General features: G+C 61.3%; 1 protein-coding gene across 4 annotated transcripts in view; it reads left to right on the forward strand.

Annotated features, from left to right (window-relative positions):
* Positions 1-263: 263 nt before the first annotated feature.
* CTDP1 (CTD phosphatase subunit 1) overlaps positions 264-27,141 on the forward strand; it is a 51,444-nt gene continuing 24,566 nt past the window's right edge. For 2 of the 4 annotated variants that reach the window (XM_045085271.1, XM_045085274.1), the window contains exons 1-10: positions 264-736; positions 11,671-11,754; positions 12,346-12,439; positions 14,017-14,145; positions 16,257-16,407; positions 18,679-18,769; positions 20,569-20,735; positions 21,579-22,550; positions 24,051-24,192; positions 24,762-24,965. In XM_045085271.1, coding sequence (XP_044941206.1) covers positions 408-736; positions 11,671-11,754; positions 12,346-12,439; positions 14,017-14,145; positions 16,257-16,407; positions 18,679-18,769; positions 20,569-20,735; positions 21,579-22,550; positions 24,051-24,192; positions 24,762-24,965 — 2,363 coding nt within the window. In that variant the 5' untranslated portion in view covers positions 264-407. The remainder of the gene's footprint in view (positions 737-11,670; positions 11,755-12,345; positions 12,440-14,016; positions 14,146-16,256; positions 16,408-18,678; positions 18,770-20,568; positions 20,736-21,578; positions 22,551-24,050; positions 24,193-24,761; positions 24,966-27,141) is intronic. The other 2 variants (XM_045085273.1, XM_045085272.1) reach the window with 2 other exon arrangements.

Genomic DNA, 27,141 nt, shown 5'->3' on the forward strand with positions numbered 1-27,141 from the left:
TCTGGGCCGCGCCGCGCGCTGCACGCCGGGACCCGCACCCCACGCCGCCGGCGCTCCCGGGGCACATGGGGCGCGGCCACGCCGCTCCCGCCGGGCCGGACCCCACGCTCGCTTCCGCGACGCCCCGGGCCCCCGCGGCCGACTCGGCGCCGGCCCGGCCCCGCGGGGGCGTGTTTGGACGCGCGGGCGGACGCACGCGGCGTCACGCGGCGTCACGTGACGTCAGACGCCGTCCCGGAAGTCGGCGCGAGCCGGCGGCGGGTGGAAGCCGGTGCCGGAGCGCGAAGTGCCGCGCCGTCGCCTCCGCCGCCCGGGCCGGGGTCGCGGTCCCGCCCCCCCCCGCGATGGGCGCCGGGCCCTGAGCGCCCCGCCCGCCCGCCTTCCCCCAGCGCCCCGGGCCGGCCGCGATGGAGGCGCCGCCCGCGGGCCGCGTTCCCGCCGAGGGCGCCCCGCCGCCGGCCGTGGCCGAGGTGCGCTGCCCGGGCCCCGGGCCGCTGCGGCTGCTCGAGTGGAGGGTGGCGGCGGGCGCGGCCGTGCGCATCGGCTCGGTGCTGGCCGTGTGTGAGGCCGCCGCCTCCGTGCAGCCCGCCGGTCCCGCCCGCGCCGGGTCCGGGTCCGGGTCCGGGTCCGGGTCCGCGTCCGGGGGCTGCGTGCGCGCCGAGCGCCGGCTGAGGTCGGAGCGCGCCGGCGTGGTGCGGGAGCTGTGCGCGCAGCCGGGCCAGGTGGTGGCCCCCGGGTGAGTGGGGCCCGGCCCTGGGGTCTGGGGGGCCTGGGCCGGGCACGGGGCCGCGGGGGCCGCGGGGCTGCAGCCAGAGGGGGGCCCTCGGGGCGGGGCGGGGCCTCCATCCCGGTGCCGCCGCCCCCGGGCAGCCGGCCGGGCGCGCCCCCTCCCCACCCCCCGGTCGTGGCGGCGGGAGCGGCTGGGGCGGGGCGCGGCGCTCCGGCCGCCCGGGAAGCTCGGGGGCGGGTCTCGGGCCGGGGCGTCGCGCGGAGGTGCGGGCGCCGGTGTATCGGGGACGAGGCTCGGGACGTTGTTTCCGCGTCGGGAGGAGCCGCCGGGCGGGCGCCCTGCGTCCTGCTGCGGGGACGGGCGCCGGCTTCCCTCTGCGGGGCCACTGCGCGGCCCGGCCGGCGGCTCCTCCCGTTTCTCGGGCTCTGGCGGCACCTGCGGAGCATCTGCCCGCGCCGCTCCCCACCGACACCGTCCCCAGCGGCTCGGAGAGACCCCCGAGCCTTCTCCCGCGTGCAGTTCCTGCAGCTCGCTGTGTGCGCACCGCGCGCTGGTGCTTGGCCTCGGGGTGAGGCCCGTGACTGCAGGCGGGGTGCGGTGCGAGCTGCCTGGGGCTGCACCTGCCTGGGACGGGCTGGGAGACGCCCGCTGCGGCAGGTGCCGTCGTTCCCTCGCGGTGGGAGCCGACCTGGCCATACTGGGCCTCCAAGCCCGAGAGCGCGTCGTCTGCAGCTGAGACCAGCGCCGGCGCGCCCGGTGTAGAAGATTCCTGAGGCGCTTCTTGGGGTCCTTGTTCTCTCCGGGTTATCGAGAAAGGCCAGGGCAGGTCAGGGCCCGGCTGCAGCCAGCTGGTGAGGAACTGCACGTGCGGCGCTCCGTTCGCAGCAGCCAGACCAGCGACGCACAGTGACCCCATCCAGCCGCCTCCCGGTCACGCAGGCAGCTGACCGGTGATGAGCTCTCAGTGCTGACGAGTTCTTTCCTTTGGAGCGTTTGGTGTTTGCGATTCAGGGTCGCTCGCTGCTGTGGTTCATGGCGAGGCTCTCCAGAGTCTGATGCTAGCACTCCCGGGTGCAGGGCTGCGTGTGTGCGGCTGGAGCCCGGCGCAGCCCGGCCCGGCTGGCCCAGGTCCCGGAGCTGCCCTTGCCGTCTTGGTCACCGCTGGCCTCCGCGGGCTTTCTCCCCCGCGTCCGCATTTGTGCTCAGACGGTGAACAGGTCGTTGTAGGAACTGCTTCTGGGTGTAGTCAAACTGATCGCGGGACGGTCCTAGGGGGCTGACTAGGCCTGCATGTTTTGTACCTGCTCTCAGGTAGAGGTAGGAATGTGTCCCCGCTGCTCTGATAGGGAGGGGAGGAAGGAGGCGCAGCACTGGGGTCCGGGGGGTTTGACGTACCCGCACCTCCCCTCGCGGAGGCTTCCGGTCGGCGTCCAGGGAGTCCCAGTGTGGGGAGATGGATGGAATGAGAGTCCTTACCTGTCTTCATGATTTCTACGTGCCTAAAACTATTTTGACTTGAAAATAATCTGACAAGGCACGGTGAGTCAGAGACTTGATGACGTCTGCCGCTACGTCCGCTGTCGTGCACTGGGAGGCAGCAGAGTTCTTCTTCTGGACGTCATCGCCTCCCAGGGCAGGACGACAGACGTAAAAGCATTATATGAAATAACCTGGGGACCCGTCTGGTGGTGGGTAAGGACCCAAGTGGTGGGCGGTGGTTGTGTCTAGTTGATGTCCGCCCGTTCCTTCCGTGCTGTAGTCTGTCTACCGAAGACCGCCTGCGTCAGCCAGGGTCCGGGGTGAGGGCCGCTGACTGGCCAAGCACTGCTGGCTCGTGCTTGCTTCGTAAGTGCTAGAAGGAGAGAGGTCAGAGGATCTCACAGAGAAAACAGTACAGGCTGAGCTGCTGGAGTTCGCTTGCGTGGGTTGAAAATTCCGAGCGCGGCCGCGTGACGCGCCACGGTCCTGGTCTGCAGAGGTCTTGCCGTGGAAGGAAGGAAGCTACTTGTCCGTTCTGATAGCGGACCATCTTGACGAACTAGAACGTTCTCTTACTCACACGGTCTCCTCCTCCTCTGTTGACGTCTGCACTATTTAACAGACGACTCCACGGACCCCTGGGTGGCTCAGTCTGTTAAGCATCGGTCTTGGGCTCAGGTCACCATCCCAGGATCGTGGGACCGAGTCCCGCATCAGGCTCCCTGCTCAGCGAGGAGCCTGCTTCCCCCCATCTGCTGCTCCCCTGCTTGCGCTTTCTTTTTCTCTCTGACAAATAAGTGAATAAAATCTTCTTAAAAAAATGTTAAATAAAAAAAAAATGTTAAATAAAAGATTACTCCGTTAAAAAGATACTTATGTCTAAAATTGGGAAAATTGTCACTTCATTTAATTGAACCCACTTCAGATGAGTTTTTGTTTTGTTTTTTTCCAGTTTTCACTTAGCCAGAAAACCATTGGCCTTTTCATCTACTTAATTTTACATGCATGCGTGATTTATTTTTATTGTTTTTTTTGAAAGCATCTTGTCTAATCCTTTAAATAAAGACCTTTGGACCAAATGGGTTTTGAAGCTTGGTTTGCCTAGAAACTGATGGGTAGTTTTGAATAGATTGGAACATGCATTACCATATTTATTCCCATTTTCATATTAATTTCAGAGTATATTATACGAAATTAAAAAGGTACAGAGGAACAGGCAAGTCTTTAATTTCATCTATTTTTTTGAATGACATAAATACTGATGGTAAACCCAAAAGTTATTACAAAGGAAGCAATTTATCAGTTATCTCAGAAAAAGTGTTTTTTTTTTTTTTATTTAGGGGAGTGAGAACCTAAACAAGGTAGAACAAGTCAATTTCAAAGTATTTGTGTAATATCTTGAAAGATAAATATAATTTCTAAAGATTGTAACTAGATCTTAAGTATTTCTTATTTAGCGCTTGATGTCGATGAAATTCCTTAGAACGTGAAGAACTTGAGCTAAATGTTGACCTGGGTAGTCGTCGTATTTTGAAGAAACTTTTTAGAAGACGTCCTGGCTTTATGGTTGTGCTCTGGGTTGTGGGTGGTGCTACTTCCTCCCGTCCAGTTGGCCTCGTGCGGGCTGCGAGTCGGTGGGATGATGGAGGTCAGGAGCTCAATCTGCCTTACCCGTGAGCTGATTCTCCACATGCCCTGGGGTGCTTTTCATCTGCGGGATGGTGGCTCTTGCTTGTTAAAGCTGGAAGCTATTTTGTTTTTTGTTTTTAATTTGGCAGAGAGTATGAGAGGGAGAGCATGCCGTTGGGGGGGAGCAGCAGACTGCCCGCTGAGCAGGGGGCCTGACACGCGGCTCGATCCCAGGACCCCGGGGTCATGACCCAGGCTGAAGTCAGACGCTTAGCTGACGGAGCCACCCCACACCCCGAACTGGAAGCATTGACAGTTGCCGGCGTGCTGTTTTGAACTTGGCAGCCCTGCAGGTGCATCCTGGAGACGATGTTGAAATTCAGAGGCCGTTGTCCTTCCCAGGGCTGGGAGTCCTCCCCTGCCCGTGTAACCCAGCCGTGCCCGGGGGTCTGCGTGCCGTGGCGCCACTTGTTAGGGAAATGGAGTTTTGTCCGGTACGTCGTAGGAGGCCACGCTGGCAGTGCACACAGTTTGGAGAGAATTCTGTCAAGACTGGCTTTGTGGAGTCTCCGTAGCTAAGTGTGTAGGTTTTATGCGGCACTGGGACTGGGTCGTCTGTTTTTATTTTGGTGGCTTCAAATGCGTTGGGCGCTGCCCCTTACAAGCACACCTGCCGTCAGCGGGTGTTGTCCGTTATAGCCCTGGAGGTGGCCGGGGCCTCCGAAGTGGCCCTGTCCTGGCTCTCACGTCTGCGGGGGCCCAGCTTGAGTGAGGGACCGCGGGGGGCTGCTTCAGCCGCCACCGCCGCTCTGCGCCCTGTCGTGCTCTGCGCCCTGTCGCTGGCCCCTCGCCCACCCCTGCCGCATTCACAAAGCAAGTCTGCCTTTTTGCTTCTTTGCGGACATAATCCAGACCTAGGGAAGCGCTGCGAGAGGAGTACCAGGAATCCTCAGGGACGCGTCACACGGGTTTTCCAGAGGTCAGCGAGCTGCTCTCTCTGCTTTACCCTTCTCCCCTCACATGGGCTATTTTCTTTCCTGAGGGTTAGGAGTGAGTTGCAGATTTGATGCACTTTATCCCTAATGTTCAATTTCCTAAAAACAGTTCTCTTCCCTACCCGTGGTACAACGATCAGAATCAGAAATAACGCCCATGCGGGGCTGTTTTCTGCTCACTAGAGCTCCCTGAGGGGCCAGCATTGTCCTTGGAAGCAAAAGAAACCCCAGATCACACGTTAGGCTCCACTGTCAGAGCTCCTGGGTCTCTAACCTTGGTGGTTCCTCAGTCCATTCCTTTTCATCTCCTGATCAGCTGGTGGTTTTGCAGACTGGCTGTCAGTTCCCATGTGTGCCTTTGGGCAGGACTTGCTGGGGCGCCTGTGTGTGTCCTGAGCGGGCCCATAGGGCAGCAGGTGGCCTCCGTGTGGCCCATTGTGGTTTGTTACGGTGGTGGCTCTGGTGAAAACGGACTCATTTTCCTGTTGTAGTTGCTCAGTGTCTTGTGAGGGATACTTTCTTCCTCAGGAAATATCTTAAATTCTCTCATCAGACGGTCAGCCATTGTTTTTGGCATCTTGATGACTCTTGTCTGAGTCTCCTGTTTTGGGGGAGTTTTATTTATTTATTAATTTATTTACTTTACTCAGGATTGTCCGGTTGTGACATTCTTCAGCTGTTGTTTCTTCTCCGTTTCTGCATTGGCTGTCTGCTGTGGGAGCAGCTAGTTCACAGGGTGGACTCGTGGGTTCTTACTGTCCACCACTGTTACTTGTCCTGACGCTCCCCTTGTCGCGGGCTTGGCAGCGGGAGCCCCTGAAGCTGACCGCTGTGGTGAGGCAGTCGGTCTGAGAGCATGGCCACGTTTTCCGACACAAGTGTTACTGAGGCCCCTGGTCCCCAACTCTGGAATCACCCGTTGCTCCGAGAAGTCCTGCTTCCTTGTAATGGAGAGTGACATTTAGGAAGCAGGATCTGGGCGCACAAAATGCGTTTTCCGCATGCACTCGTGCTAAGGTCTGCATGTAGTGCTTGGAGGAGGTCTTTGAGCTCTCCTAACCTGCAGGGAGAGGGACGGGTCGCACCCAACCTTGACAGTGACGGCTTCTGCGAGCACGAGCTCAGGGTGTGTGTCCTCCCCTCTGCCTTCTGCAACGGTGCGTGCACCCTGGTGGCCCGTCAGAGTAGACAGGAAAGCCAGTGAGAACAAAAGATTCCGGGGAGTTTGGTGTTTGTATTTGGGGGAAAATAACTTCTTCAGAAATTGCATTTCATGATTTTCCTATAGATTTTTTTTCAAGGACAAACGAGGAAAGTTAACATTTATTGGTGACTGACTTGACATTCTGGGGCTGCTCTCCTTGGCTGAACTGTTTTCTCAAGAGGTCGCAGTGTGCCTCTCCCCCTAGGGTATGGCGCGGGGGCTGTGCGTTGGGGCTGTGCGCTGGTGTGCGTTGGCCCGCGGGCAGAAACACTAGGGTCGCTCCCTGCCGCTCGTCCTTCCTGCGTCGGCATCTGCAAGCTCGAAATCGGCTCGTGCTGTAAAAGGACGTTACTGTTACTTTTTACAAATACTCTTTTCCTCTGTCTTGATCCTTCCTTCGGTTGATTTTGAGAATTCTTTTGGCCCATGCAGAGATGCAGAAGCAGTAGTCCAGAGGCTAATGTCGGACGCTCTGAGCCTGCAAGACCCACCTGAATGATCTTTTAATTCAAAGAAGGAAGTCTCTTACCCTCCTTTTCACGAGGACTGGAGGTTTTTGAGATGCTGTCCTTGGGTCACGTGTGCGTCTCCGTGCGGCAGGGTGGGACGAGCGGCTCACTCGGAGTCTTTTGGGGTAGTCCCCAGCTGCCGTGCGCTGCCCGTCCTGACCCCCAGCCTCTCCTGCTCTCCTCGCGGGGCTGCAGGAGTTCCTGAAACCGCACAGGCTGGGGTGGTTCACAGCCGCTCGCAGTATCTTCACTTTCTCTTCGGCCAGCCTTCGTCAGAAACATCTCTGCAGACCTAGGGCTCCTCTCCCGCGAGTGGAGACGGTGTTGTGCTTTCAAACACTTTCCCCCAGCCTGGCCAGCGGGGCCTCAATGTCCTGCATGGTTAGGGGTAGGACGTGGGGGGTTTCTGGTGGGATGCTGCTTGGTGTGGGGCCCACTTTGTTACATTGTAGCACGTGGTGTCTGCGGACAGGTGGGCTGAGAAAACCTCATGACACTTTGTTCTGCATTTGGTGACCTGCGTACGCCTTCCTGCGTGGACTCCCTCTCCGGGGCTGAGCCCCCCGCCACGTTAGCTGAAACGTGACACGCACTGCCAGGGTGAATTCAGGTGGAGACCACGTGTTTACACTTAGCCGATCCTCTCTTAATGCTCAGCAGTGTGGACTTCTGAACTCTGGATGCCCTCGGGTGACTCCCATGTCAGGGAGAGTAGACATCACGGTTGGAAACAAAGGCATTTGAGGAGGGATGACATTGATCTGCGAGCGATCTGTGAATCTCTTACACATGCCGGTGACAACGAGACCCGTGTCCTGTCACCACAGAGGGAGTCCTTGTGCAAGCTTTGTGTGGCGCTCGTCTCCTGCGGTCGTCCCTGTCAACACTAAATCCTCGCTTCAGGCCTTGGGATGGTTGGATTTGTCCCAGGTACGTTGTGCAGCAGGGGCCTCCCTGTGCCTGCCCCCGGCGGTCGCTGACTGCGCTCCTCTCGGGGACACAGGCCACCGGCGCACAGAGCTCTGGGTCGTCCGCCAGGACAGCCGTAGAGGCTGACACCCGTCTGTCCATGATGTGCACTGGGGCTTGCACGGGGCACGCCTTCAGGGCACCCCGGTCCCATCCTGGAGATGCCAAGAGCTGCCCCCGCATTGTGACAGCCAGAGGTGCCTCCTGATCTGCTCTGGAATACGACGGGCAAAACGCTTTGACCCCAGCACTGAAGGTTATGTGACCTTGAATGCGACCCGTAGGTGAACTATCCAGAGGAAGGTGCACGTGCAGGCCATGTAGCCAAGGCCGTGTGGCACGGTTATCCTGCGTGCCCCGCCTCGGCGCCCTTTCATCCCGGCTGGCCGCCTCCTTGCCTGCTGGCGCCTCCCTGCTCCGGCGAGGGTCCTGTGTCTGCCGGCGCTTGGTGTTGCAGCCTCTGGGGCGGGTGCGTGTCACCCAGAGCAGTGGGAGCTGAGAGGGCTTCTGGGAGGAAGTGCGGCTCTGAGCTTGGGTTCAGACAAAAGGATGAGGTTGAGGTGGATAGTGAATAGCAGGCTGGTCTGAGCAGAGGGACCCTATTATGTTGGGGGGACTCCAGCAGCATTGGGAGCATGTCCCAGGCCAACCACGTGGGTCCCAGTGGCCATGGAGTGGCACGGTGAGGTCCCAGGGGCCTGCATGGGTGACCCCAGAAGCCCCCAGGGACTGGATGGCGCTGGGCGAGCAGGACTGAGCTGCGTCCCCGGGATCCAGGGGTCGTCCCCATCCCCGTGCTCCTCTGGGCCTCGCTATGGGGCTCCACCACATGGCCCTTCGGAAAGGTCACTGGCACCCTTCCTCACTGAGTCCAGCACATCGGGCCCTCAGTGGTTGGTCGACCAGCGTAGGGCGTACACTGTAATGGCAGAGTTCGGTGAGTTTAGACAAGCGTGTGCCTTGGCAGCCCCCCGTCACAGTGCGGATATCTTGGTCTGGGTGGGATTTTCACCCTGTCTGGTCCGTCCCGGGGGCGCTTACCTCTGACACCCTTTCTCAAGGCGCTTGCTCCTTGGCATATGCTTCTCAGCCTTTGTGGGCAGTGCTCTGGTTGGGTGTTTTAAAATTGACATTCTTTTTTTCTGCCTGTGCCTTAATTGTTGGGGGTCCCCAAAGGCCTGCTGTCTGTATGCTGTGAGATGGTGGCACCTTGGGCCGGGATACACAGCTCATCAGACCCATGCGCCAGCCGTGCTTTCAGCCGGCCGGCGGCTGGTGGGGCCTGCGCTCGCCTTGCTCTGTGCTCCATGCGGACTTAACGGTCCCTTCTGCACTCGGTCCCTGGCAGGTGCGTTCGGGGACGCCCGGAAGGGTCCACACACTCCTGTGTCTCGCGGTTCACACTTCTGCTGGCATCTCTGTCCTGCGGGTACACTGCAAGCCCATCTGCTCCGCCCACCCCGGGCTCCGTTCCCAGCACCACCTGTGGGCTCCAGAGCTGCTGGTCCCCAAGCTGCCACTTTCAGCACGCTCTTCGCTGGGGGATGTGAAGCCTGGTGCCCCTCGCCGGTGTGGCTTGGCCTTGCCTCCCCCGCCACCCCGCCTGCATCCTGTCGTCTTGGTGGGGGGTCGTCCTAGAAGTGTCCTGCCGAAGGACAGTTAATGCTCTAGAATTAGTGGGGTCCCCCTTGAATCTTGGTGACGTGGGTAAGAAAGATTTCTGAAGGACACAGAACATCTGATAAGTTGAACTTGATCAAAATACAAAACCAAACCTTCAAGAAGCACCTTTAGGGAAAATGAGAAAGCTGACTACAGGGCGGAAACGCACGGCATGGAGTGTGTCGACCTGTTTGCCGCTTGACCTTGAGGCACCGAGTGTGTCTTCAGGTTAACATTTTAGGAAAGATGGGCGAAATCCTTCTAGCCAGTTTCTGATATTCCTGAAGAGAGTTCTCCGCAGGCCATGTTTTAGAGCAGAAATGAGTGAAGTGAGTAAACGCAGACCGTCTTGTACGTTTTGCATGCATGTGCTGCGGGCACAGAGGAGAGGCAGCGTCTGCGGGCCTGGCCGCCGGGCCGTGAACCTTCCGTCTCCGTGGCCTGCGCAGCCTTACACGCTCTTACACAGTAGTGGGTCCACAGAGCCTGTCATTGGAGTGCAGGTGACATCAGCATTTGTGAACCCTAAAGAATGGTGAATGGCCCAGTTTACTCTCTTTCTTATAAAACCTACCCCCAGGGGCGCCTGGGTGGTTCAGTGGGTTAAGCCTCGGACTTTGGCTCAGGTCATGATCTCAGGGTCCTGGGATCGAGCCCCGCATCGGGTTCTCTGCTCAGCGGGGAGCCTGCTTCTTCCTCTCTCTCTCTGCCTACCTGTGATCTCTGTCAAATAAATAAAATCTTTAAAACAAACAAATGAACAAACCTACCCCCAGCATTCCAGGGGGCAAACTGCAGATTTTTGCCAGGTTCCAGAAGGCCTGACAAACCTTCAGAAACCCGCTAGCCAACAGACAGATGGTAGACACCTTTGACTTTTGGGCAAGTGCAGTCAGTCCCCTTGCCGGCTCTGCTGTCTTCCCAGACGGTCACCTTCCTGGGCCTGCTGCTACCCTCCTGCGTGCAGGCGACCAGGACGGGCAGGGGCGCCGGCAGGACGGAGTCGCAGTTGCAGGCTGTTTGCAAAGTGGGCTGCTCTCTGGGAGGGCATGTCTCGTGTCTGAGGGAGGGCTGATTTGGCAGTGCCCGCCACAAGGGCCATGATATGAGAGGCCTGGACCCCGGCAGCCGCTCAGAGTGGGTCGTGTGGGGTCAGAAAGGAGCGAAGAGGCTGTCGTGCTTCTGAGCGGGGGCTGGGCTTGGTGGGGCCAAGTGCTGCAGAGCCAGGCCGGCGGAGAAAGTCAGCTGGACCGTGGTCCCAAGCCAGGCTTGACGGCCAGCTCTGACACCCGCGGCCCAGAAGCTGCTGTCACAAGGCAGGAGAAGTGCAGGCTGCCCAGTGGAGGTGGGCGGCAGTCGGTGGGCACGGGGGCCACGTCGGGGTTTCTCCTGGAACGTAGATCCCCAGCGTTAGGCCGGCAGGAGCCTGGAACAAGAAGACATCTTTGAGCGGCGCCATGCAGATGGGAAGGTTTCTGGGTAGGGGTGCCGTCTGCTGCAGGGGCGGCTTCCTTGAACACCGGGGAGACGGGCAGAGTCTGGGCGGTGGCGTGCGTGTTGGGTGAGCACCTCCCTGAAGGACGCCAGCACCTGCCACCTGAGTGGCGCTGTGGTTTGGGGGCAAGCATGCTGCTGGGCTGCAGACACACAGGGTGGCAAGCCCTGGGCCCAGTCATCGGGCACTTAGTGCGTGGTCGTAGAAGACGGGGCTGCCGGCCTTGGCCCCTCTGTGAGCCCATGGAAGGCCTTTGTGGTCCAGAAGCTCTGGGGCAGTGTGGGGGAGGCAGGAGAAGTGCGTGGCACTTGCTGGTGGGCTCAGACCTCACAGTGTCTGGTTTGTGGCCTTGGCGGGGAAGCACCCAGAAAGGCCCCCCTTCGTAGACGCTGGCCTGCCAGGTGCCTGGGTGCCCCAGGTCTGGCGAGGAGGCTCCGTGGGAGCAGCAGGCTCCCGTGGCGCCGTTGCCAGCCCCCAGAGCTCCGGCTTGACGCTGGTGCTCTGACCACACAGCCTGGCGGTCTGTGCCGCTCGCGTATGAAGGAAATGGCCATTTTTGTATTGGTAAAAGCCAGTAGCACAATAGTTGTTCCAGAAAAATCCCAGTGACTCGTAGCTTCTCTGTAGACTGGGCACGATACACGGGAGACGTCCATTCTTGTCGGTCGCCTAGGGCGTGCTGCTTGTTGTAGGAACGCGCGCGCCTGCGCGCCGTTACCAGAAGCACGAGACACCGCTCCCGCACGCATCCGAAGTCGAGCGTTCTCCCGGTCCCGTCTCCTGGCAGCGCCCCCGGTTCTTCTGGCTTGGCCTCCGCGGCTGTGTTGTTTGCGTGCGAAGCCCCCTCTGCGTCACAGCCGGGGAGGCGGAGCCGCAGCGTGGGGGGCGCCACCTGCCAGGAGCTAGGTGGAGGTCCCTGGGAGAGCTGGTCCCAGACCCCGGGCTCTGCGGGCGCGCGGGCTCCCTTCCTCACCGGGGACCGTTCTCTCTGTCTCCAGGTCGGTCCTGCTGCAGCTGGAAGGATGTAGCCACCCGGTTGTCATGAAAGGCTTGTGTGCCGAGTGTGGCCAAGACCTGACCCAGTAAGTACCGGCCGCTCGCGGTGGGGGCGGGGCCTCTGGGCCTGAGACACGGTGACCCACAGCTTCGAAGGGGCGGCCCCCCTGGCGGGGACGCTGGCGGCAGATGACAGGCGCCTCCTTACTGGGCGAGTCAGGTCCGACTCCCTGGGAGGCGTCCTTTCTGGTTTTAGTTCCGGAAGCCCGGGCGCGGCGGGTGTGCTTTCCCCGTGCAGCCAGGCCCCATGCAGCCAGGTCCGCTGCACGTCCGCGGTGGGCCTGCACCTCACAGCCCCCTGGGCTCCCCCGCCCCGCTGCCGGGCTCCCTCGCCCGCGTTTGCTATGCAGAGTGGCATGGCCAGTCCCTTGTCACGTTTCCGTGCGGCCATCACTGCTCATTTCCGGTGACCTCGGGGAGCGCTCGGGGAGAACTCTCCCGCCTGCTCTCAGCCCGCAGGCCGCACTTGGGCAGCTGGCAGCGGGAGGAGACCCTGCCCCGGCCAGCCCTGGCTCCGGAGTGGGGGTGGGCCTCTTCGGCCCGGCGCCCCGTGTGCGTTGTGCGGCGAGTGGGTGGGTTCCGGGGGTCTGACACGGTGTGCCTTCTCGTGTCTGCAGGCTGCGGAGCAAGAACGGGGGGCAGCAGGTGCCTCTGTCCACGGCCACGGTGTCGATGGTGCACAGCGTCCCCGAGCTCATGGTGAGCTCCGAGGTAAGGCCTGCCTCTGGCGGAGGCGAAGCCCGAGAACGTTTCCTGAGCACAGTGGGGCGCCTCGGGGGGGACCTCTCGCCCCGTGCGGAGAGCGACGCGGGGAGGCACCAGGCCTTTCGTCAGGATGGTTTCCGGGATAGCCGCTGGGGAGACGGGCAACTGGGGTCACCTGACGTCTGCCTGCCGTACGGAAGGCTGCGCTCATTTCTTTCCCAAAGGGATCTGCCTCCTGGGGAGGCCCAGCCCCGCCAGCCCGAGTCCGAGCTCCCTGGGGTGCTATGGCTCCCGCGGTCCCATGGCCAGAGCCGGAGGCTGAGAGGGGCTGAGGGGAAGGTGTGTGCCCTGCCGTGTGCAGAGCAGCTGGGCTGGGCACAGGCAGGAGCAGATGGCCACCTGTGACGGGAGAAGTGTCAGGTCCCCACCGGCAGGGCTGGGGGAGTGGACGGCGGGGACACACACACACACATGCCGCGCGGTCCTCAGGGGCAAGCGTACGGGGCAGCATCCGAGAGCCTGCAGGTGGTGTGCTTGTGAGTGTCGTTGCTTCGCACGCGTTTTGAGGGCCTCACGGGCAGTGCGGGTCGAGGCGTTCTGACCGCGCTGTCACGGGCCAGGGCTGCGGTGCAGGGGTGGGGGCCGGCAGGACGACCCTCCCACAAGTGCTGGGGACGCCGGGCCCTTCCTGTGAGACCGTTTCAGAGCCGGTGACACGTTTCTCAGTGTTGCAGTTGTCGGGTCTGGGCTTTGCAATGGTACGTACCAGCTTTATTTTTGTGTGGGCAAGACAGGATTTTGACCTCCATGAATTACTGAGCTTTAAACAAATGTACATACGGAAAAGCATGTGAGTGAGTGAGTGAGCCGGACACAGACAGACCTGAGAAGCTGGGGCATCAGAGGAGAAAGGGTCCCCGCTGCTGCTGCCGGGGCGGAACTCTGGCTGGCCGTGTCCGCGGCCCCTCTCAGCTGCAGACGCGGCCTTGCCCTGGCTGACGGAAGCGGGACCAGGAGCTCGTCTGTGGCAACGGAGACCGAACTGAGAAGGCAGAAGCGATGTGCACCCCGAAACATGGCTTGCGGCCGGGGCCCCTCCCCAGCGCGAGTCCCACGCTGGCCCCATAGGCCACCATGGGCCGCGCCATCTGCAGGTCTCTCCCGAGGCGAAGCGGTGTCCACAGCGCAGCAGGAGGCTGAGGCAGCGCCGCCGCAGCCCCCCGCCCGCCTGGTGCCCCACAGTTGGCCGCTCTCCTGCCTCGCCACCGGCCTCGTCCCGCAGCGCGTGGCGCTCAGCCAGTCCTCACTGACCAGCTGCTGCGGTCCGCTGCTTTCTCGTTGGTTAACACTGAGTTACGGGATTATGTTCGGAAATTCTCGTGTCACAGAGGTGGCTCGAGGTGGGGGGGGGCAGGCCGTGTGCCCCGGGGGCTGTGTTAGCGCGCAGTGGGGCTGCCGGCGCTATGGGGCGGGCAGTGGCACAGCCACTGCCCTGCTTCCTTCTGTTTTTCCTGACCGAATCGGATTTGGTTCTGGACCCAGACGTCCACACTTCATGATCTTCCTTTTCATTCCGCCTGCAGCAAGCTGCGAAGCTGGCGAGGGAGGACCAGGAGCGGCTGCACCGCAACAGGAAGCTGGTGCTCATGGTGGACCTGGACCAGACGCTGATCCACACGACAGAACAGCACTGCCAGCAGATGTCCAACAAAGTGAGTGCCTCCTGGGGCTGGAGCCAAGGCCTGTGCTGCCGGGCTCGCGTCCCCGAGCGGGTCCCCCCGGCAGCGCCGGCGCCCACTCCCCGTCTCCCCGGTCACTCGGCCCGGCCATCGCCAGATCCGCGCGTGGCGGGGTCGTTGGGAGGGTCGAGGATTTGGAACCTGGAAGACCCGAGGCCCCCGGGTTAGGTGGACAACAAAGGAGGGACAGTCTTGGTGGGGGCAGAGAGGTGGTGTTGGGCCTCCAAGGACAGCTGAGATACCGGGTCTGCACTCAGGAGCCTGGAGGGAAGGCCTGCAGGGCCCCGCGGAAGCGGATTCTCAGAGAACTAAAAGGTCGGGGACCGTCCTTAAAACCTCCACATTCCGCCTCTTCTGCTCGGTCCAGACGCTGAGAAGTTGACGTTCTTCTGGCCTTTTGGAAGGCGCTCAATAGCGTCTGTTCAGGTGGCTCTCCGCGGCTGGGACCAGCTTATGCCCTCCTTAACAAAGGAGGCCTCACCCACATGGAAACCATCGTTTTCAGAATCCTTTGCTGTCGGGCAGTCGATACACAGACTCCGGGTCAGACATTAGGCCGTCAGCAGGTCGGCACCTGTGGCCGAGCCCCGCGGGAAGGCCTCTGACGGGAGTGGCGAGGCCAGGCCAGCAGCGGGAGTGGAGGGATGGGGGAGGTTGGGTCACAGCGCTCGGTGACCGCGGCGTGTCACCCGGGAGTCGTTGCAAACGCGGCCGGAAAGCAGTTTGGCTTTGTGAGCACGTGCGGTGACGCTGGCGTCCCTGGGCCATCCCCACGGTCCCGCATGCGGCAGGGTCCTGCCGCCACGCTGCTGCCCGTGGCAGTGAGCAGGGACGCTCTCCGCTCAGGCCCGGTCCCCTCTCCCGAGGCAGCCTGTGCCGTTCGGCGGCCTACGGTGCAGTCCGAGTCTGTGATACGAGCGTGTGACAGGAGGGGTTCGGAAGTCCTTTGGACTTTGTCATTCCTGAGAACTCTGCTTTGCGAGTGTGGCAGCAAGTTGGAGGACCTTGCGCAGAGAGAGAGGGTTGCCGCGCGGACGTGCCGGTGTGTGTGCTGGCCCGCCAGCCGCGGGTTTCCTGCACCTTTGAAGTTGGCGCTTCTCATTCACTCCACAGAAGTTGGGACTCGCCGTGGCATGCCTGTTGCTCAGTTTGTGTGATCTACACGCTGAAGGCGCCCTCCCGCCCGCGCAGACAGGCCGAGGCTGCAGCTGGCCCTGGGGGGTTCCGACCTTGCCTCTGCCCCTGCCCGGCCCTCCGGTGCCACCCTGGCCCGCGGCAGCTAGAAAGGCGTGTTCAGTTCTGAGCTTTGGAGATCCCAGCTTGTGTTTTCAAGGACGTTTCTGCTGCACCTGTGCCGTAGGGGACCGTGGCTCTGATCCCACGTGTGCACGTTTTCAGAGAACAGCCGCGTCCTGGGCAGGTTGACTAGTTCACAGCTAGTGGAAAGCCACTTAGCATCTGGGTCGCTTGCTTTTGTTTTCAGTTCAGCATATTTTTACTGAGAAAGTTAATGATAAGCAGAATGAAAAGGATCAAAGTTTAGCTTCTTTAGGAAAGTGAACTTAACTGGTGTATTCATCATACGTAAGCAGGTTGGTATCACTGATTCTGTGCGTCTGCTGAAGGGGGCTTAGGATACCGTGTCATCTTTTGCGCTGTGTTTGTGGGTTCATAAACTAGCACTTACGACAGCCGAGGAGCGGGACTGAGTTTTGTCGTTTGCCTCCATCACGGCCTCGGGAGGACGCTGTCGGCGGGTCACTGGAGACCTGCTCCGGGTGACCTGCTGTGGCTCAGCTCTGCCGAGGCTCCTGATTGAGCAGGACGTGCACATCCTCACCCTGGGACACTTGCTTTATCCTTTGCCAGGAGAAGACCGTAGATGAAACAGCCGAAGGGTCTGGCGACGTCGCTGAGGCCGTGGCAACAGGGTGCTGTCCTCAGGGGTCCTTCAGCCACCAAGGCCACTCAGTCCCCTCCGTGGTGACCTTCGGTGTCTGTCGTGGGTGGGCGCCCTGCGGGGTGCGGCCTGGGGGTGTCGTCCGGCAGCTTCTGGCTTCTCACCAGCATGTGTGTTCCTCCAGGGCATCTTCCACTTCCAGCTGGGCCGGGGCGAGCCGATGCTGCACACCCGCGTGCGCCCTCACTGCAGGGAGTTCCTGGAGAAGATTGCCCGGCTGTACGAGCTACACGTCTTCACGTTCGGGAGCCGGCTGTACGCCCACACCATCGCAGGTGCGCGGCTCCGCCCGCGGTCCCCTGTGCGGCCTTGAGCTTTGCGTGAACATCGTCCCTGGTGGGTTTGGTGGGCTTCTTGCAGGTGGAGAGAAGAAACCCAGCTCTCGCAAGCTCAGTTCGCTCTCAGAGCTGGCCGTTGCTTCCCCAGACGTGTGGCTGCTTGCACTCTGGTCGGACGCATGCTGTGGGCCGGTCCCAAAGTTGCTCAGGACTGCGAGTAGGTGGAAGAGTGAGCAACGTCAGGTCGTTTAGCTCATTGGTTTGGAAATCCCCAGGAATCAGGTTGCTGGTGTCTGTCCATACCGGACAGTCGGAGCACAGGCGTCCTGGCTGTCTTTTGTGCGCGATGGACGTGCTGGTTTGGCGCTGGAGCTGTGCTGGGCAGCGTGTGTGCGGAGCCCTTCTTGGGCCAGGAGTGGTGCGTGCTGGTGGCAGTGCTGCCTGGGGACAGCAGGGCTCCAGCCCACTCTGACTGTCCACGAATGTTGGCCACGGCACCTCCGTAGTCATTCCACAGTGGCCACATTAAGTCCTTCTTCGTGGAAGTGTTTTTACTGGGTCTTGGTCTTTTTTGATGGAGAAGTGGCTTTTGAATCCTCCTTGAACACATAGCACCTTTGTCATCTCCTCCATGAGCACAGCGGCCGCGCGCTGGAGTCCTATCATCTCGGGTTTGCCTTTGCTGAGTGGCAGCCTGGTGTCCCCACTCCATGCCAGTGACCCGTAGCACCCCAAGGCAAAGGAGTGGTTGGGTCCTCGGGTGCCCCCTTTGGGCTTTGCCTCCTGGCCGCAGGATGATCTGGAGCCGTGGTGTCTCTCCAGATCTCCGGCAGTGGGGCCCACGGAGAGGTAGTGAAGATAATACTGATTTAGGGAGAAGGGCCTGGGGTGCCGGGGACCTGGAGGCCGAGAGGACGTTCCCAGCGGCCCTGGGGCAGTCTGCCTGTCTGCCTCTTCCTTGTGTCCGGCTTCGAACTCCCGCGTCCCAACACCTGTGGACACGTCACAGGAAGTACCCTCGCCACAGGCCAGGGGACCCATCACTGCCAGGTGGCTGCCTTTTAGCATTGGCGACCGCGTTGTGCCCACCCGAGGACTTGGGAGGAAGCTGGGGCCCCTGGGATGTGTGCCCGGCGTGGCTCTGAGGGGGGCCGGCCCTCAGAGAGGGTCGCTGGCATGGAAAGGCCTCGGAGTTGAGTTTGGAATCGGGGGGTTTGACCGTGGACGGAGGAGGCTGGAGGTCCTGCCCTGGTGTGTAACCCCCACGGCGTCTGTAGCTTCCTCCTCCTGTCAGGTTTCAGTTGGGAAAGTTACCATTTTCGCAGGGTGTATGTTTTCAGTATGATTAGGATAGATCCGTTTTTGTTACAGCAAGTAAGAGGTGGGGTGCTTTTCGTGGATTGGATCGTAGAGACCAGCCCCCGAGTGGCATCCGTGTCCACACAGAATGTGTGTGTTCTTTAATTAGTAAGAATGCGTGTTTGTAACATTTCCTGTGGGCGCAAGCGGTCTCTGTGGTAAGTGCTGCTGGCTTGGGGACCCCACAGATGTTAGCAGCCGGAGGTGGCCGCCCTCCCCTGCTGTGTGGCTGGCCTCGCGTGTGCAGACACCAGAGCATGGGGCACCTTCTCTCCGACAAGGCGTGAGTCAGATGTGTGGTCTCGGGGTCCTGCTGGGAGGTGGATGGGAGGCCAGCCTGCTCAGCATGCTGGCCGTCAGCAGCGGGCTGCGTACGTGGGCTGCCGCGTCTGCCGTCACGGCGCTGACAGGGTCTCCCGATGTGCAGGGAATATGGTTGGCTTGTCGGGGTGAGCAGGACAGGCTGCCGGGCGCCTCGTTCCCTGCCTTGCTTTGCAAACAGCCCAAGGCACAGGGAAGCTGCCCACAGTGGCAGAACCGGAATTTTGGGGCCCAGCCCCTCGTATACATGCAGCGTGGTGGGTAGAAATGATGTACTCACGCGTTTATTGTCCCCACAGACACCACGCCCCCGGGGGGTGATGTGAAGCTTTGTTTAGTCCTTAGGTCCTGAGCTCAGCCAAATTCCAGGTCATGTTAAATTCAGCAAATGGTTAGTGAACAGAAGCCCTTAAAGATGTTAAGAGGAACCGTAAGTGAATCATGGTCCTACCAAGAGAGACTAGAGTGTTTGGTGCCAGTATGGGACGCTTAGTGTCCCAGTGTCGTGAGCAGAAGGGGCTTCACCGCGCACAGAGAGGGACATCAGCCTGTCACATGTCTGACCTTGGTTTTGTCTTCTTTTCAAAGGCTTTTTAGACCCCGAGAAGAAGCTTTTTTCTCATCGAATATTATCGAGGGACGAATGTATTGACCCATTTTCTAAAACGGGGAACCTCAGGTACGTACTTCGTTGTGTTCGCGAGGCGGCTTCCTGCCCAGTGTCCAGCGGACAGCGCGTGTGGCCGCAGTTCTGTGCTTCTCGGCCCTGTTCCCGCTTCGCACGGCACCCAGAACCCTGCTGTCTTCTAGCTGGGCTCCTTCCTCCCCCAGCTCCCCCAGCGTCCAGGCTGTGCTGGGCTCCCTGGCGGGCTCCCAGGGCATGTAGCCAGAGCCCCACAGGTTGAGGGTCTGGGGAGGGGGAGTGAGAGCAGGGCTGGAGCAGCGGGGAACGGGAGGTGACAAGCAGAGGGGCCGAGAGCTCCCGCAGGTGCAGGACAGCGGGAAAGGAGCGGGTGTTGGTGTCTCACAGTTGTGTTTCCCGAGGAGCTGCTGCTGCTCCTCTTAGTTTGTTCCCAGATCCAAAGTCACAGCCCTATCTGCTCCTGGTTCCGTTCCCTTAGTCACCAAGTGCCTTGTGAGTCCTGCCCTCTGTGCTTTCACAGTGGGCGCGCCTCCCCCGTCCAGAGGCTCTTACACATGTTCACTCTGTCCAAGGAATTTCCCCACTTCTACCCAGAACAGTAGTAACCCCCCCCGAATGCCCACTCTCTCTCCCTCCCATCCAGCACGGTGTCCGCTGTAACGCGTTCCCGTGCGTGTGTGTCCCGGCGATGTTTGGGCACTGACACTGGCCTCTGGCCTTCCGCCGGAGTGGACCATCCTCCCGCACGTTGCGTGTTTCAGATTTAGGGTGTCCACACGCGCAGGGACCTATTCAGAGCCGCAGGAACCAGGAGGAGAATCTGAAAGTCTCTGCTTCAGAAGCCGACCTAGTTAGCATCCGAGCACGTGGACGAAGACAAAGGAACGTGAGGGGTGTTGTCAGTCATGGAGTCAGGGAAGCTCCCCACGGGGACAGCGCCAGAGGGGAGCGGCGTGCTCCCCAGCGGGCGTGGGTGGCCAGCCTGTGGCGCGTGTAGGTACAGCGCCAGCTCTTCTCTCTCTCATCTGGAGTTCAGTGTGCCAGAGAGCGTGGGCTGTGTAAATTATTGTAGCTGCTTTCTGTTTTACTTGAGGGGAGCAGGCTCGGGAGATACTGTTACTCCTGGACACGTGAACGTGTTTTCTCGGGTAGTCCCCGCCATTGGCAGGTACAGGATGGAGCAGTGGCAGGCGGGCCTTGGGGTTTGCTCCCAGCTCCGAGACAAAGTCCGCATTGAATTCTGAATGCTGCGAGCTGTCTGAATCCCGGAATCACGGATAGAGAGTTTCATGAGACCATGTGAGGGTAGCAGTGTGTGCCTACATCTGTCAGATGGCTGACCCTTGCTAGCATGCCTGCCGACCCCGTACGTTCTAGTAGCTTTTCTGGACTTGAGCAGAGACCATGTGGGTCCTGTGCTGCAAGAACCCACTGTTTCTTACAGAGGGCTGCCCTCCTGCCTTCACCAGGAAAGCCCCTCGCCGTAGAGCGGACGCCTGCAGGCCGCCCACAGGCTCGTCTCCTGCGTCTGTAAACGTACTGGGATGGGGCGTTTGTGTGTCCGCTTCCCCGGACGGGACATGGTCCCCAGACGCTAGGCTCTGGCTGCAGCCCCATCAGGGGCAGCGCCGTGGAGAAAGCGCGATCGTGTTAACGCTCCTTTGTCTGGAAACTTGGCGAGTTTCAACACGAGCTGAGCAAAAGACCTTCAGCATAGTTTCCATCCGTTTCCGATAAATCTGCGATCTGCTCGCTACCTGTCGAAGACCATCGTGACTTTTAATTGATTCGTCACTGTTGTCGTGAAGTGTGCTAGTTCTGGTTTTTACTTCTAGAAATCTCTTTCCCTGTGGAGACTCCATGGTTTGCATTATTGATGACCGAGAAGATGTCTGGAAGTTTGCCCCCAATCTGATCACCGTGAAGAAATACGTCTACTTCCAGGGCATAGGGGACATCAATGCCCCCTCTGGGTCTCGGGAGTCCCAGGCAAGACGCAAAGGTGAGGACCTTCCGGGCGGCGGAGGAGTGGTTGGCACAGGCTTCCCGCCGCTGCTGCGGCTGCGTTGTTTGTTTCCTCCTATTTCTGTCCTTACGGGCTGGTGCTTAGTTAGAAGAGTGAAAACTAGGATGTTTGCTTTCCACTTTGGTTTTTGGTTTTCTTTTTTTGTTTTGTTTTTGAATAGCATTAACCTAAACGTTTTTCCAGTTGGACGAAGACTGAAGAGTTAGCGTAGCTCGTTGTGTCTGAATCCGCCTGTCATCCCAGGTTCTCTTAAAAGGCGGGACAGCGGGAGTTGGGCCGTTGCGATCCTTGGAAAGAGCGAGCTGTGGGGCGAAGCAGCTCCAGCTGCTGGTGGTGGGCGCTGGCCCCGGCCCGGAGCCTGCAGGGAGCCCCCCGGCTCAACCTGTCTGGCAAGCGTGAAGCCAGAGTCTGTCTGAGGGGACTGGAAATGGCCGTGTGAAGTATGTCTGATGGTCTTCAGGCTCTTGGAGGCTTGCGGGGACTGCGGTAATGACTTAAGAGCTGGAGGCCCAGGCTGGGTGCTGTAGGGCCTGAGGGGAGATACGCTGCGGCGTGCAGCCACAGCAGGGCTGGGAAGCTGCCCGCGGGCCGTCCATCCACAGCGGGGAAGCCTAGCGTGTCCTCTCCATTTCTGACTGTTGTAAAACCAAGGCAGAGTGACCATCTGTGGCCAGAAACCTGACAGCTGGAGTTTGCTGAGCCCAGGTCTAGAGCATGGTCAGAGCCAACACGGGGACAGGGGCTGGGGGGGGGGGGATGCCATTACTTTCACACTGGATGCTGACTAACAGTCACCTTTTCTTTTGTGCACACCTGTAGTAAATCCATCTCCAAGAGGGGCCGATGTTCCAGAACAAGCTCTGTCTGTCAGGGAGACCGAGGGCCGGCCAGGCTCTGGGGTTGAGCAGAGTAATGGCCTTGGGAAGCCCACGAGGGAACTCAACGGGAGTGCTTCTGCTCGAGGGGACTGGCCCCTGCCTGGGCAGGAGGAGGAGAGAGGCAGCCGACCCATTGCCCGTGGCCCCTTGACTGATGGCAAGGGGCCCCCAGTGTGTGCTCCACAACCTGATCGGACATTGCTGGAAAAGCGGGCTGCTCAGGGCACAGCAGGCGGTGACCTGGACTTTGACCTTTCCAGTGACAGCGAGTCAGACACGCAGTCATTGTCTGATGGTGAAAGTGGGGAGAAGAGGAGCCTGGAGAGGCCTCAGGGAGCACACGGTGCGGGCAAGGTGGTGCAGCGGGGCGGCCCGCCCGGCCCAGGAGGGGAGAGGCCATGCGGAGAGCCAGCCCCGGGCCTGCACCCCGACGTGCAGGAGGAGGGTGAGCGGGACGGCCTCTGCGGGCTGGGCGGCGGCTCTGCCGACCGGAAGGAGGCCGAGACGGAGTCACAGAACAGCGAGCAGTCCGGGGTCACCGCGGGCGAGTCCCTGGACCAGAGCGTGGAGGAGGAGGACGAGGACGAGGACGACGGGGACGGGGACGACCACCTGGTCCACCTGGAGGACATCCTCGCCCGAGTGCACTCCGACTACTACGCCAGGTACGACCGGCACCTCCTCGGGGACAGCCCGGAGGCCCCCGACATACGGAAGATTGTGCCGGAGCTCAAGAGCCGGGTGCTGGCGGACGTCGTCATCATATTCAGCGGGCTGCACCCGACCAACTTCCCGGTGGAGAAGACGCGGGAGCACTACCACGCCACGGCCCTCGGAGCCAAGGTCCTCACGCAGCTGGCGCTGGACCCCGGCAGCCCCAACAGGGCCACCCACTTGATTGCGGCGAGGGCAGGTAGGTGCGCCAGGCCGGCCCCCTCCCGCCATCCTGCGGGGGCGGGGCGGACACGGAAGACCCCCGTGGTGCTCCCGGGCGGGGGTCTGTCCGCACTGGCCACTCCAGAAGGAAGGGCACGGTCGTGTGTCAGAAGCCTCGTCCTGAATCCTTGCCTCTTACGTGTCTGCTGCTGGCTGCGTGTTGGTGGCACGGGCTGTTTGTGTCCCTGCCTGGGTGGGGGGCGGGGGCGTGCACTCCAGGTACGGGTGCGGCACTCCATGTTTCCCAGCCGCCGCCCGTCGGGCTCCTCCGCCTGCTGTGGGGGGGCACATGTGGGTCGGGCCGAGGAGGGGGATGGGGAGTTCATGATGGAGCCCAAGTACCTTGGCATCAGCACACATGGTTCGGTGGGGAGTGGGCAGCGAAGCCCTGAGAAGAGCCAGCACGGAGGTTCCGGCTGGAACCACTTCGTTCTAAGGGATGAGGTTGGGAAAGTCACTGTAGCAACGTCCCCCTTACACTCCCGGGATTTCAGTCCAGGAAACAACCCTTCGGCGACGGGCAAATCAAGAAGAAACACGCGGGGCTGCTAAAATAACCCATCCTCACCCGTGATGGTGCAGTGTTTTCTGAACCAAGACCGCCCCCGGCTGCTCAGGCACTGCTCCTCCCACGCCTGCACCTGCCCAGCCGGGCCTCCGAGGTCACAGCCTCCTCGTGGGGCCCACTCGCCCGCCAGGACTGAGCTACAGGCTCTTGGGTGGCCCGTCCTGGTGCGAGACGTGGGAAGATCTTAACCAGGAGGTGGGGGCAGGCTTGTTGCCTCCCTCAGGCATCGCACATGGGCAGTGAGCCCAGGGGCGCGGGCGAGGAGGCGTGGGGCTCATTCTCTGCCTGTGGCTCCCCCTTGCCTGGGTGCCCAGCCCCTCATCCTCCCCGATCTCAGTGTCCCGGCTTGTTCGCTCGGGGACGCTTGATGGCTGACAGTGCTGGTAGCCGGCCTGGCCTCTGCGCCCTGGGCACAGCACAGGGCGGTCCGCCTGCGGCGGGTGGGACAGGTGTCCTCACCAACTGTTGAAGAGCCTTTCCAAGGACACAGACGCGTGTGTGGCAGGGACGCACCCACACCGCATCGCCATCCTCCGCTTGGTCTGCTTTCACCCTGGCCACTGGCCGCTGTCTTTCGGCAGGCGGCACTGGGCGCGGTAACGAGGTGACCTTGGCAGAGGGGCTGGGTGGGGCAGGCCTCGGACCAGTGGGACACTCCCCACCGAAACCGACGGGTGCCTGCTGGCTGCTCTGCTGGGGTCCGTCGGCCCGTCACATCCCTCCCCTGCCCGTGGGTCCTGTGAGACCCCACAGTGGGTCCCTGTTTTGGGGGGCGGGCAGCGGTGGTTGGAGTGAAGTCCCAGGTTTCAGACACAGAGATGGTGCCGGGCAGGGTTCAGAGTCCGCGTGATTGGAGGCCACCAGGCGCCTGCAGCCCAGGCTGGACTGACAGAGCTGGTTTCCCTGCAGGCACGGAGAAGGTGCGCCAGGCCCAGGAGTGCGGGCAGCTGCACGTGGTCAACCCCGACTGGCTGTGGAGCTGCTTGGAGCGCTGGGACAGGGTGGAGGAGCAGCTCTTCCCGCTCAGGGAGGACTACGGCCGAGTGCAGAGGTGAGCGCCAGCCCGCGCCTGCTGCCCACTCTCCCCCGAGCGCGGGGTGCTGCCAGCGGACGCGTGCTGCGTCTCCGGGACCAGCAGGGCCCGACCCTGTAGAGCTCAGACTCCCACACCGCCACCTCCCGAAAGCCCGGTTGTCCCCTGCCCGCCGAGCGATGCTGGCAGGGAGGACCGACTTGCCTGCGCTTCCTTCCTGGCCCGGGGGCAGCGTCGTGCATGACGGAGGCCCCACGGAGGACCGGTGGCCGGGGTGACAGTGACCAGAGCGAGGGGCGGGTGGGAGCCTGATGGGTCTAGTGGTTCTGTGGGCTTGTGGGGCGACAGTCTGTCTATTGAAGACGGCTTGAGAACACGCGTCCTGTTCTCTGTCCGACTTCGGCTGTTGTGGTCAGGGGTGAAGCCCTGAACCTGGCATCAGAGGGGCGGTGATTGCAGTTTGTGTGAGGCTCCAGGCTAGGCACGGGGCACGCACTCCGCTCGTCCTTGTCTGGACAGGCCTGCAGCTGCGGCCAGGCTGGCGGCCGTGCCGGCGCGTGTTCACAGCCCTCGCTCTGTCCCCACAGGGAGGATGGCCCAGCGGCCTTTCCGGACCGGCAGGGCGCACCACCGGCTGCCTTGTTCCACCCGACGCCTGTCCATCCCCGGGCCCAGGCTGGGCCGGACGTTCGCATCTATGACGCCAACACGGGCAAGCTCATCCGGAAAGGTGCTGCGGGCCCCGGGCCCCCTGGCTCCCTGGCAGTGCACGCGGAGCACTCCTCCTTCAGGTACATGAGTCTGCGCGGCCGCGCCGCGGCGGGGTGCCCAGGTGTCCGGCCTGCCACGCTTGCTGAGCGCTGACCTGCCGGTGCTGGCGGAACGTGGACTTGGGGCTCTGCCGTACCCTGAGCTGGGGTGGGCTTCCCTACGGAGGCACTGGGCCCCGTGCAGGTTCTGTTCCGTCCTGGTCCCCGACCCTGGAACGTTTCAGGCCGGGGTCTAGCCCCACACTCGTGCGTTCGCTCTGTGGTTTGCCTGAGAAGCTCTTCCAGCTGCAGACCTGACCTGCATCCTGTCGTCGGCCCTCATCCCCCCGCAGGAGGCCCTCCGCGCCAGTGGCCCCTGGTCCATCCCTTCTGGAGGTGGGAAGCGGCGGGCAGGGGTGGCAGGGCCAGAGTGGGAGCCAGCTCTGGGGTCCCCTGGTGCCCATTGCACTTTCTGGCCCAGATGAGACTGAGGGGGCGGTTGTGGCAGCTGCTTGTGAGCAGAGACGTGAGGGAGAGAGCCCTGGCTCGGCCAGTTCTGCCTTCTCCCCTCGGAGCTCTGACACCGCGCAGATGCTCCGGACACGCTCTGTGTGCGCTGCCTCGTCCCATACGCTGCGAATGGTCACTTTTACTGCTGACATGTTTCCTGAGATGCCGCGCTCAGCCTGGTTTTGAGCTTCCTGCGTTTGGAGGGAACGTGTGGGGGACAGGGCGCTGCCCCAGGGGCCTTGAGGGACAGGCCAATCTGCTCGCTGTCAGGAGCGAGGTGTTGAACCAGGCTGTGTGGGCACAGGTCTGGGGTGGGGGAAAGGCCACGGTTAATGCAGATTCCGTTAATGCAGGAGGCGCCACTGACTCAGTGCCTGTCAGAGGCCGTCAGAGGGGCTCTGGCTCCAGTGGGAGGCCAGCCTGTCAGCGGGAGGACCACGTGGCTCCGGAGCTCTCGGGGCTTTCTGTGGCTGGGGCAGTCCCTGAGATGTGGTCCAGGTAGAGGCAGGTGTGAGTAGATGCTCCCAGCAGGGGAGAGCCGGGTGGGGCAGTAGGCGGCGATCTGCTCACGGGTGCTGGGCTCAGTGCTGACTGCCGGGGCCTGAGCATGTGGATGGTTCCGCGCCCCCTCGACCAGCCCTCCTCTGGGAAATGTGCTGCTGGAGCGTGGCTGTGGCGCGTGGCGGGCCTTTTATCGGTCTTTTGTCCTGCCAAGTAAGAATCGCCGGAGAAGCTGTGGGTGGGAGGCACACGGCTCGGTCTGTGTGGAGTGAAGCCAGGCCTCTGGGCTCTGGGGACCAAGCTCGGGGTTGAAGCGGTCAGCACGCTGGGACTTGGGATAGAGTCCCATAGAAGGGGACAGATCTTTTCAAGTAACAGTGTTGTGCTTGATGAAGTTGGACGGGCAAAACAGGTGGACGGTGGAGAAGGTCAGCAGAGACTTGTAGCTGATGCGGAAAACAAAAGCCTGTTCCGGAACTGTGAAGTCGCAACCTACAGTTAACCGGAGGACAGTCCTCAGAATCCGCGCATGCTGGATGCCGCGGAGAAGAACCGGAAGGAGCCGGGGCGGTTAACGTCTGCAGGCGGCACCGCACCAAGAAGAAACAAATCCTCAGATCCTGTAACTTGTGACCCAAGCTGGGTAACAGGAAACAGAATCGGCCGTCATGGTCAGGGCTCTCGCTTGCAGGGTTGTGAAAGTGCAGCTTTTGTACGTGCAGTGAGAGTGTATGTATCCTGTGCCGTTAACCACGGGTACCGATAACTGATGTTCAGGGTATACGGTTAAGGTCCTCCAAAGCGTCCAGCAGCCTGAGCTGACACACATGTTCAGGTGACAGGTCCGTCGTGCACCTTGAATGCGAGTGTTCACACACGGTAGCAGCAGGAGAGCAGCTTGCCTTATTTGCCGCACGTACAGCGGGCTCAGTGAGCTCATGGGTCACAGGATCGTGTGAGTAAGACAAGGCGTCCGATACCACACGGGTCGCGGACAGCGGCTGACACCATGAGGCGGCAGTGTGTGCTGGGTGGACACTGGGCGCATACTGGGGCCGTGGGCAGGGTCCGGCTCTCCTGGCCCGGTGCGAGCTGGGGGGAGAAAGGCAGAGCAGGGAGACCCGAGGGAAGACGGTCCCAGCGGGCTGGGCGCTGGCAGGTGCGTGAGGACAGCTGCTTCCCCGTGGCCATAGCCGCGGCCACCAGA

Source organism: Mustela putorius, unplaced genomic scaffold (assembly GCF_011764305.1).
Source record: "Mustela putorius furo isolate JIRA1106 unplaced genomic scaffold, ASM1176430v1.1 tig00000835_pilon_pilon_pilon, whole genome shotgun sequence".
Lineage (NCBI taxonomy): Eukaryota > Metazoa > Chordata > Mammalia > Carnivora > Mustelidae > Mustela > Mustela putorius.